The sequence below is a fragment of the Aedes aegypti genome, chromosome 1 (genome assembly GCF_002204515.2).
Source record: "Aedes aegypti strain LVP_AGWG chromosome 1, AaegL5.0 Primary Assembly, whole genome shotgun sequence".
NCBI classification, from domain to species: Eukaryota; Metazoa; Arthropoda; class Insecta; order Diptera; family Culicidae; genus Aedes; species Aedes aegypti.
The window spans coordinates 178,418,227-178,439,604 of record NC_035107.1 but is presented as its reverse complement, the minus strand read 5'-3'; the positions used below and the strand labels follow the sequence as shown (position 1 = coordinate 178,439,604).

At 36.5% G+C, this 21,378-nt stretch overlaps 1 protein-coding gene across 1 annotated transcript in view; it reads right to left on the bottom strand.

Annotated features, from left to right (window-relative positions):
- LOC110679499 overlaps nucleotides 1-21,114 on the bottom strand; it is a 38,529-nt gene extending 17,415 nt beyond the window's left edge. Inside the window, exon 1 of the mRNA XM_021854293.1 lies at nucleotides 20,598-21,114. Coding sequence (XP_021709985.1) covers nucleotides 20,598-20,688 — 91 coding nt within the window. The 5' untranslated portion in view covers nucleotides 20,689-21,114. The remainder of the gene's footprint in view (nucleotides 1-20,597) is intronic.
- Nucleotides 21,115-21,378: the final 264 nt, after the last annotated feature.

Sequence of the window (21,378 nt, the reverse complement as noted above, 5' to 3'; positions counted from 1 at the left end):
TTTTCGAGGGATTCCGAAAACCCACAAGGCACATAGAGCCACACAATTTCATTCCATACGTTGAAGTTACAACAATTTTCGGAAAACTTAAGCTCCTTATCGACACAGGAGCGAACAAAAATTATTTAAACCCTCAACTAATAAAAGATAAAACTATAACTATTCATGAAACACCCTCTGTCGTGAAAAATGTTTCAGGTATGCATAAAATTAATCAATCCATATATTTCGCACCGTTTAAAGATAAACCACCAATCAAGTTCTTTCTCTTCAAATTCCATTCCTTTCTCGACGGATTGATAGGGTACGAATCGCTAACTCATCTACAAGCTAATATTATTACATCATCGAATATACTACAATTCCCAGATGAAACGATCTCTATGAGAAGATTGTATCCGGAATCATTTTCAATTAAAATTAACGCTCATGAACAAACGGTTATTGAGTTGCCAACAACCGCAGGAGACGGAGATTTTCTGGTAGAAAATAATTTTCCATTAACAGAAGATGTGATTGTCATTCCTGGTCTTTATAAAGCAAAGGATAATAAAGCAAATATCATCGCCTTGAATACCTCTAGCTCTCCAGTTCAAATAAACCCAAACAGACCTCTTTTTGCGGAGGTGAATAATTTCGAACAAAAATCTCAAATATTATCGAATGGCAATAACAAGCACAAACTGAAAAAAATCTTCAACTAGAACATTTGAACGAAGAAGAAAGGACAAAATTGTTAAAAATTATTGAAAAATACGGAAGCATTTTCCACCAGGAAAAACAACCTTTATCATTTACGAATGCAATTAAACATAATATCAAAACGAAGGATGAAAATCCAGTTTACTCCAAGTCCTACAGGTACCCATTCTGCCATAAGGAAGAAGTACAGAGGCAAATTTTAGATATACTGGAACAAGGAATTATTAGGCATTCCAATAGTCCATGGTCATCACCTGTCTGGGTGGTGCCGAAAAAACTAGACGCGTCAGGAAAGCAAAAATGGAGGCTTGTCATCGACTACAGGAAGTTGAATGACAAGACTGTCGAAGACCGCTATCCAATACCTAATATATCGGATATATTAGATAAATTAGGTAGATGCATGTATTTTTCTACGTTGGATCTTGCATCAGGATTCCATCAGATAGAAGTTAATAGCCAAGACATTCCCAAAACTGCTTTCAGTGTCGAGCATGGACACTACGAGTTCGTGAGAATGCCTTTTGGATTGAGAAATGCTCCATCAACCTTTCAAAGGGTTATGGACAATATATTAAGAGAACACATTGGTGTCAGATGTTTGGTATACATGGATGACATCATAGTATTCTCGACAAGTTTGCAGGAACATATAGAAAACCTTGCAAAAATTTTCGAATGTTTGCACAGATACAATATGAAAGTGCAACTTGATAAATGTGAGTTTCTTAAGAAAGAAGTAGGTTTCTTAGGACACATTATTACCCCAGAAGGCGTCAAGCCGAACCCAGCAAAAATCGAAGCTGTGCGGAATTGGCCCCTTCCCAAAACGGAAAAGGAGTTACGAGGATTCCTTGGTGTGATAGGATATTACAGGAAGTTTATTAAGGATTTTGCGAGAATCGCAAAACCCCTAACAAACTGTTTCAGGAAAGGGGAGAGTATTCATCACACAAAGGAGTTCATAGAAGCCTTCCACAAATTTAAAAATATTTTGACAAGCAGCAGTATCTTACAATACCCAGATTTTACACAACAATTTATTGTCACCACGGACGCATCGAATCATGCTGTCGGTGCCGTCCTGTCACAAGGAATTGTTGGTAGTGATAAACCTGTCGCATATGCATCCAGAACTCTAACGAAATCCGAAGAGAAATTACCAGCAATAGAAAAAGAACTACTCGCAATACACTGGGGTTGTAAGTACTTTAGGCCATACATTTTTGGTAGAAAATTTGTGTTATACACTGATCATAAACCCTTGACGTATGGCCTGCACCTAAAAAACCCTAACGACAAAGTTCTAAAGTGGATGGTAGACCTCCGTGAATTTGATTTTGAGGTTAAATATAAACCCGGCAAACAGAATGTAGTCGCCGATGGTTTATCTCGGATACCTCACGAAATCAACGTTAACGAAAGCGGATTCGAAACTGACAGCGACGATAGTTCATCAGACATATCTGTACATTCTGCAAACACAGACGATAGCGAATATATTCCCATGACATTGAAGCCTATTAACTACTTTTCAAATCAGATTATTCTTAAAATAGGAGAATTCGACGACGACCAAATAGAAGAAGTATTTCCAAAAGTTTTTAGACGAACCATTACTAGGATGCATTTCGGAATGGGACTAATAACACGCATTTTTAAAGATTACTGCAACCCGTCAAAAATTAATTGTCTACATTGTCCCGAAGAACTCATCATGAGTTTACAGACAGTATACAAGAACCATTTCGGACATAATAAAAGTCTTAAAGTTACCTTTTCACAAAAAATGCTACAAGATCTGAAATTACCAGAAGACCAAAATCTTATCATTCGCAAAACACATGAATCTTCACATAGAGGAATTTGGGAAAATCATAAGCAAATATCGCGGAAATATTTCTTCCCAAGAATGAAAGTTAAAATCCGACAATTTGTCAAACTATGCGCAATCTGCAACAAAAATAAATACGAAAGAAAACCATATAAAATTAAACTGGGAGAGACTCCCATACCGAAACGACCACTCGAAATCATCCATTTAGATATTTTTATTGCGCAACCCGATATGTTTCTATCAATTGTCGACAAACTATCTCGATTTGGAATCATTATTCCAATTAAATCTAGAACAATCCAAGATATCCGTAAAGCTATACTAAAATTCTTTAGCACGCACGGAAAACCAGAGCTGATTGTCTCGGACAATGAGCCCGCTATAAAATCAATAGAAGTAAGAGGGCTTATGGAGGACCTTGGCGTCCAAATGTACTTTACGCCAGCAAACCATAGCGAGACAAATGGAATAGTCGAAAGATTTCATTCGACTCTTGCAGAAATCTTCAGGTGTATAAAAGGTCGACATGAAGACCTTTCTCAAAAAGAAAATTTTTTGATTGCTTGTACACAATACAACGAAACTATACACTCGGCAACCAAGCTCAAACCGAGAGAAATCTTCTTTGGTATTAAGGATCAAGATGTCAGACCTCTTGATATCAATGAAATAATTGAAAAAAGAAATAAGCTCTACGAAGAAGTAACTCTCGAATTGAGTAAAACACAAAAAGCGAATTTAGATCAAAGAAATAAACATCTGGAAAATGCCCCAAAATTACAAGAAAACGATCAAATCTACCACAAAGTACAAGGAATCAAAAATAAAACCAACGAAAAGTATTCTGAGGTACATGTTAAAAATGATAATACAAAGACATTCATTGATGACATGAACCGCAGACTACATAAAATGAAAATAAGAAGAATCCTAGATTAATACATTTCTCTATTTCAGGAAGCCATGGGATCAACTACACTTGTGATGATTGGGATTCTATGTGTAGCCAGTACACAAACGCATACAATTTACATACAGGACCTATCAACGAACCCAGGACTATTGACGATCACATCTGGACGTTGTTTCATTATCAAAGGACAAGATAGACTGTATCATGAGATCGACCTCGACCAATACCAAAAACTACTGAATAACGTTGACACAATCATACAAGGACTCAGACATTTTGATGCTTTTCATGATCTCACCGTTTTACTTTCCAACAAATATAACAGTATCCTGAAACTTTTCAATAATCTTTTGCCCCATAGTAGAAACAAACGAGGAGCATTTAATCTCCTAGGCTCAAGTATTAAATTAATAACTGGAAATCTAGATGATAATGATCTTTTGCAAATTAACCACGAAATCTCAAATTTGAAAGTAAAAAGCAACAGCCTAATAGAACAAAACAATCTTCAGATTAGAATAAATAAAAAAATAGAAAATCAAGTTAATAAACTGACAAAAACATTTAACGATCAACAAACTTTGATAACTAGAGAGCTGATTAAAATCAAACAGGGGCTAAATAATAGAACAGGAATCAATAACATATCTTTCCTTATTCAGACTTTCAAAACAACCTACCAGCTAGATCAGATAGAAAAAGAATTAGAATCAATTTTCGAAACAACACACTTAGCAAACCTTAATGTAATTTCCAGAAATATCCTAGATAGATCAGAATTGTACCTTATTAGAGAAAAATTAGAACGATTTAACGTTACCTTTCAAAACCTTGATCAAACATATGAGTTATTAGGGATTAGGTCAGTCTTCAAGGACCAAAAATTATATTTCATCATCTTCATTCCACAGTTAGAGTCCACAAACTTCAATCGCATCTTGATGGAGCCCATACCCGTTGACAGACGAATCATCACACTGCCATTTGCAACCGCACTTGTTGGAAATAACAAGACATTTCTAGTCAAAGAGGAATGTCACTCTATTGGACCGAATACGATGTGCAGCATGGACAAATTATTAGACATCTCCAAGGACAGATGTTTTTCCAAACTACTCAGGGGCTTACCAGGTAATTGCTCATTCACCAAATACAACAGGGATAACGGAAACATCAAAAGGCTCACTGAAAACTACATTGTGATAAAAAACGTACCACAAGTCAAAATGACTAACACCTGCAACCTCTCCAACAGAACCTTGCAAGGTACCTTTTTGATCTATTTCGCGAACTGCTCAGTGACTCTTGACAATGTCACATACAGCAATACTGTTTATTACACCAAACCACAACAGACCATTATACCACTAGATGGAGTGAAAATAGATCAACACATTTTAGAGCCAAACATAACAATGGAGATGCTACAAGAATTACATCTCCACAACCGAAAACAGATTTCAAGCCTCGAGCTTAAGAACATAACCCACACCTACACTAGTGTAGGTTTCGCAATCCTCAGTATAATTTCAGTAATAGCCACCACCGTTCTCATCTACATCAATATACCAAAACGAGCAATTGGGAGTTCAAGCCAACTCTATCCTACACCAAGAAACATAAATGCAAGGAAGGAGTACACCTTTACCAATTCGGGACGAATCGGTCTCGAAGGGGGAGTAGTTACGGAGGACATCAACCCACACAAATTCGCAACGGTCATCAAGTTCGATAATCAACCAAAGGTATCATCCGGTCACATCGCATAAGTCCACATCACCACCAAAGTCCAACCCCAGGCGGAGCCACGGCAAGTGCACCAAACGACGACGTAGCAAATCGACCTAGCAACAGACGGACCCCGGACGACGGAAGTATGCAGAGTATGCAAACTGGACTATAAACGTAGGTCAGCAGAGTAGGGCAAGTGTAGGTTTCATTATAGCATTAATTAGACAATAAATTCATTCTTTGTTCAATCGTGGAAGTGATAAGTTTAATTCTTTTTTTAAAAACTGATCTCCGATAGCCCAATACTTAACTTACATATTTAATTTTAAATGATTTTGCATACTGTTATTTCGGTTGTTCCAGTAAATACCTCATTTTTCGCTTTCTCTACCATATAAAATTCGGTTTATGGTGAATAGTGAAGCGTGAATTTATTATGAATACTTTGTATAAAACACTTTTAGAACTTTCAATTTTGCACATTTTTGCCGAACGCACCAAATAGCTATCTCGATTATTTTTCAAGTTATGGACAATTTTCGGTTAAAAACATATTATTTTCAAAATTTTATCAATCTTTTCAAACAAAAAACGTCCTCACAGTTTTATCACCATAAACAGAGAAAGAAATAATATTTCTAATGGCGACAAAAGATTAAAAATCCGTTTGCGCCTTTCGGAGATGTCGGCATTTGAAAGCAACCATTTTTTCGAAAATTTCTGATAACTCTGTAACCATAAGAGATAGAACAGTAGTTTTTTTCTGCAAAAAGCTGCACAATCAAAAGTTCTAAAAGTGCTCGGAACGAAGTTTTTACGAGAAATTATCGTATAAAAAGTTATCAAGAAAAAACTGATTTTTCAGTACCACCCTAACTTTTTTTGTTAATAAAAATCCTAACTCGTGAACCATAAGAGATAGAAATTTGGTTTCTTTGGCAAAATTGCTCCAAATCGGTTGTTCTGAAACATTGTAGAACATTGTGTAGTCCTAAATGCGTCAGTAAAAAAGATTATGTGCTCAAAAAAGTCATCTCGTAAACCATATGGGCCACCCTAATTTCACATTACTGAAAAAAATCTTTGAAAAATATGGAGAAACTTTGCCGAAGACACCATATATCTAAAATTGACGGCTTAGGCGCCATCATTTTTGTCTTCCTAGATATGGCTTTGTGATCAATGGGCGGTGTTTTCCTCCTGAAATTCTTTCGATGATTTCGTCCAGGAGTTTCTCAGGAGACTCCTACCAGAAATCTTCCGGGGATTTTCGCCAGAAATTAATACGGAGATTATTACCAAGAATCCCTCCGAGGATTTCCCCCGAGAAGTCTTCCTGGGATTTTCTCCAGGATTTATCTCAGGGAATTTCCAAAATAAATTCCTGCGGGAATTTCGTCCAGGAATTTCTCTGGGAATTTCTGAAATTTCCTCCAGAACTTCCTGCGGGGATTTCAAGGATTCCCTCCGGAGATTTGCTCCAAGAATGCTTACGGGAATTCCATCCAGGATTTTACCGGGAATTCCTCCGGAGATTTTCCACAGAAATTTATCAGAGGATTTCCTAAAGAAATTACTGCGAGGACTTCGTCCAGGAATTCTCCCGGGGATCTCATTAAGAAATTCCTTCGGGATTTTTTTAGTGTATGAATCTGTGATGGGATCTTTGAAGGATTGTCCTGGTAAATTGCTTAAAGAATAGTTGAAGGCATCTCAGGAGGTATCTCTGAAGAAATTCCTGACGTAATCCTTGGAGGATCATTAGAAGAATCATTGTGAAAAATATGCGGGAGAAATCCCTGAAGAAATCTTTGTAAATATTTTTCTGGAGAAAGCCCTGGATAAATTTCTGGGGAAATACCTGGAGGAATCCATAAAGGGACTTTCCTAGAGGAAACTAAGTAGAAATTTTTCTAATATAATCCTTTAAGAAATTCTAAGAGTATCTTCTGATGAAATTTCTGGAGGATGATTCTATGTTTAATCTTTGAAGGAATTTTTTAAGGAATATTTGAAGGAATCGGTGAAATTTTTAGAAGGCCAAAACGAATCTCTGGAGAAATTTCTGAAGGAATCTTTGGAAGATTGCCTTCACGTAGCGATTTTCTAGGAGGTATTCCTTAAGGAATTCCTGGAGCCAGGCTGGAGGAATCCCTTAAAAGATTCGTGAAGTGAAGAATTGCTGGATTAATTCCTGATAAAATCCCTGGAGCGATCCCTGGAGGAATCCGTGAAGCCCTGAGGAGGACTACCTGGGAGAATCCCTGCATCTTTCATCCTTGTTGGAATCCTTTTGGAATTTCTTTTGAAATATCTGGAGTAATCCTTGGAGATTACTGGTTTTCCTGGAGAAATACTGGAAGACATCTCCGCAATGATTTCTATAGAGTTTTTCCTGGTTGACTCCTTGAAAGAGTCTATGGAAGAATCTTTGAAAGAACATCAGGACAAATTGTTTGAAGAATTTCTGGTGGAATATCTGAAAGGGTTCCTCGAGAAACCATGGAGAAATCCCAGTCGAAATTTTACTTGAGGAACCTATGAAGGATGCACCGGAGGCATTTCCACAGAAACTCTTAGCGAATTTTCTAGACCAATCCCTGTAGAGATTTCCCTGTAGAAATCACTGCAATAATTCTTGGAAAAACCCCTACATCACCACACTTTTTTTTTAATTTATGGAAGGGATTATTAAAGTATGTTTAAGAAAAAAACTACTTATTGAACTTTAATACTTCACTTCACTGTTGCAAAAGAAAAAATAAAATACTAAAAGTGTAGGCCAGCAAATCTCTAATATGTTGCTTATCTTGACAGATAGGCCTATTTCGTCTGAGACTTACAGACTTCTTCAGTGTCGAGTGCCTTGAGTCCAGAGTGGTCATATATGCCATAGGTTCCCTTCGCCGGTTTCATATCTATCATATAAAGCTAAAAATCCAAAATCGGTTTAAAAATAGATTTTTGAGTGCATTGAAAAGACATGGGTCATTTTTAACCCTTAATGCATAGTGTGCATTTTTCTTAATGCATTAAGAAGGTCAATCGATACCGATGTTGTTTTTTTTTTTTAATTTTATATTTATTTTTAGTTTAATATGATACGTCCACTAGTTAGGTACCTCTCCGTCCCCTCGTCACACATCGTCACAAATACGTGAAACCCCCTTTCCCCCATAATGCTACGTCATTTATGAATGGACCCTTGCTGCGTATACTATCATTATTTGGCATTATTAGAAAATCGAAAAATACTCATAGAGGTGAAATTGATCACCATACAACAAAACAGAAAAAAATATTTAATTTTCAATGTGATGTAAACTGAAGTCTACTGTAAAAATAAATCAAATTTGTGTATTGTTACAGCATCATGTAAATTTAAATTAATATTCATTTAATTTTCTATTAAAACTGGTTGAATGTTACATGATCGTGTAAATTTAAAGTGAATTCGATTGAAAAATAATGGATTGGTCGTTGAAATTTAGGTTTATTTTGATGCTCCAAATATGTGCATGAAAATAAACTTAAATTTACAACATATATTTAGCTGTGCATATTATGATTAAAAAATATCTTTTATTCGTCTTGGTGTCAATTTGAACCCGGATTACGGTAGTTATTCAATAAAAATTGTTCATAAGCTACCCGTGGTCCGTCCTCCTTTCCAAAATCAAGTACTAGAAATAAAAAAAAACAACAGCGTCACTCATCAACAATTCAGAAACTTAAAGCTTTTCTGAATGTGGAAGGTGAAGGTTCATATCCATGGAGGGTTCATTTATAACCAACTGAAACGTGTAACAGAAGGAGATTTTCGCAATTATCTTCCAATCAAGAAGCTTCCTCGTTCTGCTGGGATGCAATCATTTTGACTGTTCTGCAGTCGAAGCACGTTATAACGACAACTTTTATAGCGACAAAAGCTCTTTATAGCGACATTTTTTGGTCCCTTGAAAAATATTTTAATGTTATAACTATTCCCTATAGTGACATTTCTCTATTACGACGGTCCCTTGCGATGTCGTTATAACAAGCTTCGGCTGTACTTTAACCTTAATGACGAATGGCGAATGCAATGTACAAAACACTGAGCCTTAGCTCAACACAGCAGACATAGAAGTTAAGAGGGCGCCATGGCTGACCCGTCCTGAGCTGCAGGTACGATAAGAATCGCGGGAAATTATCATCTGCTCATTTGCTCGTAGAGATAGCAGATAGTCGCTCATATGCTACTTGCAACGAATGCTCGATGTGATGACGGTGGGTGGTGGTAAAACGATGATGTTTTGTTGTTTGCGGTTTCTGCATAGAGGTGACAGTGACTCGCAGTGAAAAGTGGTGAAAGCCTTTCGGAAAACATGAACCTGTACAACAGGGTTAGTGATAGTGAACAGGGACGATGCTTACTGAATAAATGTATTTTACTTGTTGAAACTGAGTAGATAAAATTCAACAGTGGTGTTTGATATACTTACTATGTTTGTTTTCCATTAGTTGTTAAAGATAGCGAATGTGATAATTCATTGACCTTTATACTACATTTTATAAGGATTTGTGATAAGTACTCACGAGTTTTGTGTAGCCGACAAGGGTATAGGTAACTGGATTAGTTTTCAACTAAGCTAAGGGCCTTCCTAAGTTTTGTGGTAGTGTCCGTGGTAAAAGCAAAGCCATGCTGAAGGTGTATAGAGATCGATTCTCTGACGGCCCAAGACCATGTAACGGAAATTTGCAACGTTGGAAATGGAAGCTTTCAACCAGTAACAGTGTATATAAACGTTGAGCTTTAGGTGGAGATGCTGTGTCTTTTCCAGTGGGAGTGGTATGCTAGAACCATATCATCAGAAACCTTTACAATATTAACCCGCATAGGCCTGAGTGAAAGCAAAAATACTGAAACTCTCAGCGCTCAGAGAATTCTTAACGGATGCAAATGATTTTTTGTCAGTTAACTGGCCCACATATCTAGTTTCTAGAACAGGCCAGAGAAACTCGGAAATATTCTTGTGGCCGGAGTTATTCCGGTGGGTCACTGGGTCAAGTCGGGGAAAAAATGGCTATTTTTAGGGACATGCCAAGTTACCTTTATTTATTTTCAATGACAATAATTTCAATTTGCTTAAATCATGATGATCTGATATTCAACATAAGAAATTAAGAGTTTTGCACCGTTTAAAATATACTGGATGTGGCCATTCGGCCGTAATACCCGGAAGAACCGGTTATAGATTTGTTGGATACTAAACCGTTTCAATTCTCAAAAAGCAGAAATCAAACATAATTGTGCACTAAAATGCGTTCCCATAAGCTTGGCACAGATGTGAAGATACAAATTGGCCACTGTATCGTAAGTTTTAGGCGTCCCTGGATCCGAAAATAGTTTTTTGTAGAATTAATCAAATGAAAAACTCATAGTTATCCAATTCAATCGTTTCTCAAAAGGTTAACACTGATGCAATTTTCTTAAAATTCCGACATGTAGTGGCCACATTACAACCGATTCCGGAAATTATCTGTGACTTGAAATTTGACTACCTCCAGAGGCACAAACGCACAGTACCTTTCTCACCCGACCTGACCCAGTGATCCACCGGAATAACTTCGACCACAGGAATATTTCCGCGTTCCTCTGTCCACTTCTAAAAACTAGAAATGTGGTCCAGTATACTGACAAAAAATCATTTGATTCCATTAAAAATTTTCTGAGCGGTGAAGGTTTTAGAATTTTTGCTTTCACTCAGGCCTATACGGTTTAAGGCTCCACCAAATCGAAGCGATTTCTTACGGCGACAGCGGCAAACAATGGCTGCGACTTCAACGATGGTTCGCTGCATGAACAGTTTGATGACCGATCCAAAGCGAATACTATCTTTGAAGAATTGCAGTCCGGTATTCTTGCAACACGTCCTGCCCATGGTATCCTTCCGGCTTTGGTTAACTTCTAGATACTGGGTCCGCCGTAGAGATTGGCGAGCTCGTGGTTCATCCTTCGCCACCACAAATCGTTCTCCTGCAATCCGCTGAAGATCGTCCTAAGCACCCGGCTGTACCGCTCAGCTCCGCCTACTAGCATGTATTTTGACGCAATAATCGCCAGAACGATTTTTGTTACCTCGCGTTTCAGGCGGGTACACAGGTCTGCTAACTTTTCAAATGTTCGGCCGACAATGTTCATATCATCCGCGAAGCAAACAAAATGACTAGATCTATTCAAAATCGTACCCTGGCTGTTATGCCTGCCAAACTTAAATTATTACCTGTAAAGTCTCAAAAGTTGAACAGTTCGGTGAATTTCTATAGTATTCGGCAAAATTTCACCGCAATCTTTAAAATGTCGACGGAGTTACGTTGTTTTATTTTACCGAACTGTTCAGCTGTTGAGATCACGATGAAACTCACGGATTTCGGTGAAACGAGCTTAGGCACGAAAGCCCATCAGCTTGTCGTAGTTCTCCGGGGGAGTTCAAACGAACTGGAATGTTCACGAGAAATCTTCACACAATTTTGCACACCTTCCATCGTTGCTCTTATCAGTCTTGTGAAAATTCCTGAAATGTTGTTCTCGTCCATGATTTTCCATAACTCTACGCGATAAATACTATCGCATGCCGCCTTGAAATCAATGAAAAGGTGATGCGTTGGGACCTGGGGCTCGCGACATTTTTGAAGGGTTTGTCGTATAGTAAAGATCTGGTTCGTTGTCAAACGGCCGTCAACGAAGCCGGCTTGATAACTTCCCACGAACTCGTTTACTTCAGTTGATTGCGACGAAGGATGATCTGGTATAAAACTTTTTTGATCGCATTTAGGAAGCTAATCGCTAGGAATTTATCACAATCCAACTCGTCGCCTTTTTGCCGATGGGACATATTACTCCTTCTTCCACTTCTCTGGTAGCTGTTCTGTTTCCCAAAATGTGCCTATCAGTCTATTCATTGTGCCTGCTCAGGCCCATCTTTATGAATTCAGCTTCGATACCATATCAACTGAAATTCCCATATTTTGCTTACAATCTTTATTATAAAAATAGAGTTCTGTCTATTTTTTGGAATTGTTTTGTTACTGTGGACATTATTACTAGGCTAAGGAAGGCTCCTATAATATTACAGTAATCGTAGCTTTGAGACCCACTGGTCACACCAGCGTATCATTTTAAAACCATGAATTAGGTTCTGCATAACGAATACATCTTTGAGATTGCATACTGTTGAAGCGAAAACTCGTAATGTTTGTTTAGATTTTATCTGCCGGCAAAGAATCAAACAGTGAACAAATGTTTGACGTCATTGCCCTTATGCTCTGCACGTCATACAAATGCTATAATGTGATGCTTTCTAGTTCCAGCATTGAAATCATAAGAAATATTTTCATTGTCTTGGTTTTTGTTTTGTTCCCGTCTACAGTTCATCACTGGAGTCAGACACCAACAACGAAATATGTAGCACAAAGAAAAGAACATTGGCAGTGAAGTCTTTTGCAGAAATATATCCACTCTTGGTTTGTGGCTTTGTTTGAGGAATTTTGTAGTGCTAATGGGGCGCAATATTAACACATATGAGTGAAACTAGACGGATTCCTTTTTTAAGAAGATACATAAGTTTGACATTGGATTCGGTAAAGTACGCGGCATGTGCGAATCTCCAAATAGTTGTTGAAATTTAGGTTATGATTTGCGACCTAATAATTTTGTACGCTATGCCATCCTTTTTTTCTTTTTCTTCGTGTTCCTACGTTCAGACTAAATCATGGTGAACCTCTTCAATATTGTATTATGAACATATCCACGTCATTTAACCCTTCAGTCGTCGCGCGGTTTGCCACCGTCAGAACCACCACGCTGATGCTGTGAACGATGAGCGAGGTTTTTTCACCACCGTTGTACAAAATACAACAGCGCGACGACTGAAGTGTTAATTATTTTCCTTGCCTGCCATCGCTTTTGTAAATAGTACAATTACAGTACTGAACAGTTTGGAGGCCTGGATCTCGGTTTCTACTGCTCCAATTGATCTGAAATTTTCACCGCAGCATGGAAATAACACGAATTTTGCAATATCTGGAACACATTTTTTTATGTTGAACAACTGACTTGGAAATCAAGCACTCTGTCTAAGTCCAATGTAGATTTTGAACGAACTGAAGGCTGATAATTGTGATGGATAAAAAGTGTGACATTTGAAACACGATTGCATTGGAGTCGTCTCATAGTTGTGAATCCTTTGAGGTCAATTTATAGGACAACACTTGATTAAAGGATCAGCACAATGCTATAAAGGGCCTTTAAAATGAAGCAGCTTTTTTTGCGACCATACAGCAAAGCCATGCTGAAGGTAGGGTTTCGATCTACTTCGTCGAAGGCACTATTATTCGTCGTATCAATCTTAAAATGTTCCACTACGGCGGATAGTCGAACTAACCTGGAACAAAAATTTGAAGGGTGCTATAGTTTGTCCAATGTACACCAAAATGGTATAAAGCTGCCGTAATTTCGGGTGAAATTGATCATTTTTCACGGTTTTTCTAGTCTGTTTTCTATAATGTTAACAATTCCAAACAACTAAATGCAGGAAAACAAGTACGAAGGTGAGCCTCATCGACTTATGTACCGAAATTTTCTAACAAATGTCATTTTAGTGTTAACAAATACCTCTAAAATAAAATATCAGAGGATCTCATTTCGGGGTGAAATTGATCACTTGTCAATTCCATTATTGTTAGTTTCCAAAACTACTCTATATGATAATTTTGAGCTCCCTGAATCCGAATATGCTTGTAAAATTCTTAACAATGCAATATTTATATAAATAACGAATAGTTAAATTTCAAGAATTACGCGGAAAACGCCTAAATGTATGCAATTTCCTAAGGAATCCAATGATATCTAACAGAAATTCAATTATTTCAACCATATGAGCTAATTGGTACGAGTTTTGGTGATGAAATCTGGTTTGGGGATATATCTCAAGCATCCTCACAAAATTTCAGGTTTATACCATGTTCAAATCCTTGCTTATAAATAGAAGTTCATAGCTGTTTGTCAATACTGCACCGTGCATGATTTGAAATTTTACGTTATTTTCATAGTAATAAACATTCTTCAACGCAAAAAAAAAAAATTCACAACTCACAATTCTACAATAGTTACGACAAGCAACGTTCATTTACTGCAGCTTACATTGATATTTGTGCTCCATTACGAATAAATAAAATCGTGTGATACGATGATCAATTTCACCCTTCTGATCAATTACACCCGATTTTACGGTACTGTATTTCGATAAATAATTTCAGTTAAATTATCCACTTTGCACTTTTTCTCCGTAATCGCATGGACAAACACGATTCGAGCGAAATGCTTAGCGATCGACTGATCCAGACCACTTTAAAATACAAATTTCGTCCCACCCCCTGTGTGTCTTACTTCACCGGGCACTCATTGACACTATGGATAACCTTCGTACTTCTTCGCTGAAGGAATTAATTCACTCCGTAAAACTTCTACAATTCACGAAATTTTACTAAATTCACTAAACGACCGCATAGATTATCGTAGATCTATATATTCTAGTAGAACATTTTATCATAGCGTTGATATGTTGTATTTTGACCACTCACTATACCACAGTGAGCCGTTTGCTGTGAGACGAATCTGAAAAGTGATTGCGACATAAATAAAAACGATACGACGAATAGAGAAACCGGCAAGTAATAATTTTATTGCCCTATTTCTAATAAACGATCAAGATGTATCAAAACTTTATTGCACAATGCGAAAGCCGTCTTGGGAAAGAATTGTTTGGCATTGGTTTGTATCAGCATCATCCACTGCAATACTGGGATAATAGCAGGTTCTGATTGATCAAAGCTAAACATATCCATCGTGTTTAGCTTTGATCAATCAGAACCGCATCACACTATCTTAGTTCGTTTCCTAGTCGATCCAGATTCTTTTCGTTTTATTCACTTCCTTGGCCATGAAGTATAATCATGCTCGTGTATCGTGCACAAATAATAATGCAAAATGGCTATTTTGGCAAATCAAAATTTTGATTAATAGCTGTAGAAGTGCTACTAGACACTAAGCTAAGAATTTGTGTTGCGGCGCTTATTATTTAAGTTTGGTAGTGAACATGTAACTGGAAAATTTGCTTCATAGATTATCCGTTATTTGAATTGAAATAGTCATTTTGTCGAAAAAATTAGTGGATTTATTTTAAATAAGCTGTTTTGTCGAAACATAATTTTTCAAAAATTAATGTCATTATTGCTCTTAATATTTTTATCATGCATTTTCCTTTCTTTCAATCATGGGCTATCCTTTATACTTGTATACGAATAATTAAATGACTGGAAGAAAACGCTGTTTCAAAAACCATCTTCTCCCAACAAGTATGCTGATTGTAGATGTGAATATTTCCATCATTTCGACTTACTCTTGAATGATTATGTGGAACCCTTGGGAATCAGATAAGCTGTTGGAGCTCTGTACAAAAAAATCGGGAATATTATTTTGAACCTGAATGCACGCCATGCTAAATGCTGAATACTGTGCTATGTTGAATTTGAAATTGACTTCTGCATCTAAAACAAATACTTAATTAAATTGTACTTTTCCAACTCAACGACTCAAATAATTTCAAATTACTTTCGGTACGCGACAGATCAAAATTGACTGAAAATCATCGAAAATTGTTTGCAGAAGAGGAAACCCGACCAGTGGATTACAACAGAGTTGTAACAGTTTTGTTACTCAGAAAGCGCATTTTTTGTAACAAAATATGCTATAATTTTGGCTGGTTAGTAGTTCAAAAAACAAAAATTAAAGCTCAATTACCTCTACACTAAGCAAAATTGAATCAAAATATGTTATAATTTGAACAAAAATGTAAATCATTATGTTTCAAATCAAACAAAAATATAGCTTATTTTGTAATTTATCACATCTGAATTATAATAACATTTGTTATAAGCAATTGCTCTCATTTTTTTATAGCAAATTGTGTTATAATTATGTTTTGAACTGAAACAAATTTGAAACAGCCTTTATCTATCTATTTATCTTTATTAACGAGATTTTTAGCCCTAGGCTAGTTCATCTCGGGACCAACGGCTTTACTTCCCTTCCGAAGGAAGTCGTCACTACAATTTTTAGTGACTATGTCGGGGATGGGATTCGATCCTAGGTCCTCGGCGTGAGAGGCGAGTGTTCTAACCACTACACCAGGTCCGTCCCCTGAAACAGCCTTTGTTATTATAAGTTATTTTGTTTTAATTAGGTCATAATTGCCTCCATCGACTCAATGTGCATCTAACAAAAATTAATCAAAATTTATTATCTGTAACAATCTGTATCTGAAATTTTGTTGTTATCCACTGCTCGGGAAAGGTACTGTTCTCACTACATTAAATTGATTTGCAATTGACGATGTTGTCATACTACCAGAAAATTATTGTTGAAGTTAATGTAACCTATCATAACATAAATTCTTGACATGATTCTTGATTGTTGTCTTCAAGTTAATCGTTTGCATTATAAGTACTTATACATATATGGATGATTTGCCTTCTTTGGAATTAACGCAAATATGTAAGAAAAATGTAACCAAAAATGTCATATACTCACTTAAATAAACATCTCTCGAAATAAATAATAGTGGATTGAGCTGGATTTTAGAATGATAACAATGACCATGACAAATATATTCTTTCATATCTTGCGATAATGGGTTCATTACTAAATTAATCATAATCATAACACTGGAAATATTCATTTGTGACCAACCAATCAAGTCAATTCCTCGTGACGCTTTTTCTATGAATTTTTCACTATTTAAATGAGTTGTTACATCTTAAGGACACCCACCCATAATTTTCGATATGAGATGAGTTTTGAATGGAACACACGCAAGATGCTTTATGCCAAACGTCCACTAAGCCTAATATTTTTTTTTATGCCTGACATCCATTATGCTTAATGTCTTTATCCTTAACGTACATTATGCCTAACATCTTTATGGCTAACGTCCTTTTTCCTAACGTTTGTATGCCTCTTCAGAAATATGCCATACTGAAGGTGTGTGGGTTCGATTCCTAGTCGGTTGAGATTTTTTTCCTAATGTTAACAATACCTTGGGCATAGAGTATAATCATTGCAAACATTGCAACTTTGGCAAAGAAATCATTCAGTTAATAAGTGTAAAAATGATCTTTGAACACTAAGCTTAGAAGCTGGTTCTGTCTTAGTGGGAACGTAATGTTAAGCAGAAGCGGAAGTAGCTTAGTCTCTACAATGGACCACCCTAATATACAGTGAAACTATTAGCGTGTCCATTATTATAGATAACTCAGCCTAACAAAAATAACGTTTTGCATGTCTCGAGAATCAAATTATCTGTCTCGAGTAGACTTAGGGTTGCTGAATCTAATGTCGTTTTCAGACATGTTCCAACACGTCACAATTTTATGCCACAGGTCCAAAAAGTTGTATAAAACTCTGGTTTCATTGATGTTTACATGAGAATTAAATCTTATCCACCAAGTATGCAAAATGGGACTTCAAATTTCATTCAAGATATAACTGGGTTTAAACCGCACGAATAAATTTAGATTAAACACTGAGATGAGCCAGTCTCGGGCTGCAAATCTCGTTTATAAAGATAATAATAATAATAATAAATTTAGATTAAATCGACGATTTCAGCACGCTTGCAATCTCCACACAAAATTCTTTGTTTCTCTTTTATGGCAGAATGCAATACTTCTATAAATCATCAAAAAAAAAATTGGGCATCGAATGTATTATGAACATTGTTGATATGTATTGTATAACATGTGAAGTATGAATTCTTTGGCAAATTAAGCAAATAAGTTGCCATAAAAGCTGGCAAACTTGCATTCAAGATGGATGAAATCGTCAAATTCTGATTCAGCAATCCTGAAATAAATAAATAACAGTATTTTAGTGAGATGGAGTGTAATCCAAGAGTTTTTTTTACAACTTTATGTGTTTGTATGTCTCAATGATGATGGGTACATTCTTATGTTGTCGTTAAATTATACAAACTTATCCTGATATTTTGCCATTCTAATATCTATTAATATTTTATTAATATGAGGTACCATTATATGAGGTCTCCCAAGTGTTGGTTATTTCTTTCATAATTGTAAAAATGATAAGCTACACTTTTATTAGATCACTTTAATGTTTAAATCTGATGAAATAACTATGACGTTCTCAAATTTCAAAGTTTTGTCACCCTAATTTCTGACCATCCTAATGTTGAGCTTGGGAATAACATCAATGTTATGCACTAGATTTTTATACCATATACTATATTATTATTGCATATTAATTGTTCCAGGTCACCAGAGCCGCAGCTTGTTTAAACTCCCAGCTAATTTCATTAACAATTCTTTTTAATTGTGCCCAGGACTCTGTCAGAATCTCAGATAAGGTTCTTTGAAAAATCTCAGAGCTAAATGAGTTTGATTAACAAAGTTTTCAAAAAATCCAGCTTAGAGTTCCATCAAAATTTCCTCTAATATTTTGTCCGAATAATACCAAGTGTCATGTGACATTCCTTTCCATGATTTTTTGTGTCCCGAATTCTAAGAAATTACTCTCTTTAGTTCTGCGTTAGGGGTCTGAATGAATAAATTTGGAAGGTGTAGCTTAAGAGATTTGCACTTTGATGATTACGGGCTCAACAAGTGTAAAATTTAATACACTCTGCTATTTTTGGCTGAAATATTAATTGATAACATATCAACCTAAATGGTCGTAAATACATAACAATTCAGCAAGACTTAACAAAGTCGTGGGATCTTTCGGGGTGAAAATTTTCTTGACTTTCCAGAGCAAAGGTTATCTTCGTGCTTGCCACACAAAATACAAAACACATGCAAAAATGGGTCAATTGGCAAAGAAAAATTTCAGTTACTAATGGAAAAAGTGCTCATGAGAACATCAAGCTGTGGAGCATGATTTGTTTTAGTTGGATAGTAACACCAGAATAAGTACATATTAAGGTGAAGATGAATCGAAGCCAAATCTCAAATTTCCAAGAGCACAAATCTGGAGGACCAAACATCCGTTTAAGCTGATCTCTAGCTGGTGGTGACCAATCGAATAAGTTTTCAGCCTAAACGCATGTTCGGTTCTCTAGATTTGTGCTTTTTACTGTTATGAATTATGGTCTTGTCAGTAGTATTTTTTTATGGGGCATTCAATGCAATTACCGTGATGTTTTGAATTGTCGAACGGTTTGAAAGCCAGATACTTTTGGACTAAATTGCAAATTTTTCCGCTTGGGATCCATAATCTTAACGTTCTCCACGCGGACATGGACACAATAGTAAACTTTGGATGAATTAAGGCCGGTGTCCGATACATGAAGCGCCCGTGCAATAAACCAAGAAAAAAACTGACTTTTTAATAAATTTGTGGTATTCAGAACTTGAAGTTCAATTAATAATCGAACATTTGTCAAACATGAGAAAGCAGTTTTCAACAAATCTAGAGAAACATTTTATTTACCAACCCAAAGAAAACTGATTTTTCAATGTCAATTTGTCGATTCTCGATTGAGTCTGAAAGGGTAATTTGGTGAGAAGACAAAAGCCTGCATTACATTTTGTTATTGGGATTACTCTGCCCATAACTGCATACTTGTAACACTCGAAAAAGTAGGCGTTGGGTAAATGGAGTACCAAGTATGCATTTTTGCCCCTATGAGAAGAAATTGAAATTTATAAAAACTGTCGAGAGCTTAACAATACTTATTTGAAGCTTAAATTTTGTACAGCTCATATAGCATATTGGGTCAATATACTGAAAAAATAAGATAGAAATTTCATTACTACTACATTATGAGGCAGGGGCCTTCCTTAGCCGAGTGGTTAGAGTCCGCGGCTACAAAGCAAAGCCATGCTGAAGGTGTTTGGGTTCGATTCCCGGTCGGTCCAGGATCTTTTCGTAATGGAAATTTCCTTGACTTCCCTGGGCATAGAGTATCATCGTACCTGCTACACGATATACGAATGCGAAAATGGCAGCTTTGGCAAAGAAAGCTCTTAATTAATAACTGTGGAAGTGCTCATAAAAACACTAAGCTGAGAAGCAGGCTCTGTCCCAGTGGGGACGTTAATGCCAAGAAGAAGAAGAAGAAGAACATTATGAGGCCCATGTATAACTTCAATGTGACTGTTATGCGGTTATATTTAGCAATATGAAAAAACAATTTGAAATTTTTTTAACTTTCTAGAGCAATCTCACAGATTTTATTAAGTTTGTCAAAAGTATTTATGATTTGATGAAGAACCACGGTATTAACTCGAAATTGCCAAAGTGTTGAATGTGATAAATATGCAGTGATGTGTAGAACAGTTGCACTAAATTTACTACTTTACCTTTTGCATAACTGAAGCAACAGCAGAACATCAGAAATAAGGCGCCTATCATTTTCACTTTATAGCCTATTAAACCACTTATGATAGCCATAGTTTGAAGTTCAACTTTCACGCGACGAAAACAAGTGGTGTGAAATTTCCTTCTATCCCTTCAATCTCACTCGCGGGCCATTAATTCAAATTCATATCATTGGTCTCCGAACTTGCAATGTAATCCAATCAATCTAATACCGAACTAAATTGTGTGTCCCGATGATACTAAACTGATTTATTAGACCACTTTAAATCAACTCAACTGCTTGCAAAGCTTTTAGCGAAACTGAAGATAAAAGCCAGATGCATTGTAACAGAAATTAAATCAAATTAATGTGCACATTGTTTCAACACTAAAAATCAACCGACAATTTTCACCAGCTCCCACTTTTCACTTCATGAATAGTCTTCTTCGTTGCGATCACTGTTCCACCTCAATGTTATCCTGAGTTTCCTGTTCAACGTTTGAGCTGTCACTGGCCAACCGGCAGGAATCAGCAAGGCTTTTTATATAGTTTGGCGGAAAGAGTTTGCTGCCGTTGGAACGAGAAGCGCGCATTTTCGGACCGCAACAGTCAGCAGCAACAGCAGAAAGCATACATTCGTCTTCGGTCGTCAGTTAGAGTTAACCATCTAACAGATATATCTAGGCATATGGGTGTATTCTTGCGGGAAAAGACGTAAAATGTGTGTTACGGTTTTCAAACATCACCCATCAGGTGTTGTTGGTTTAAGTGAAATTTTGAGT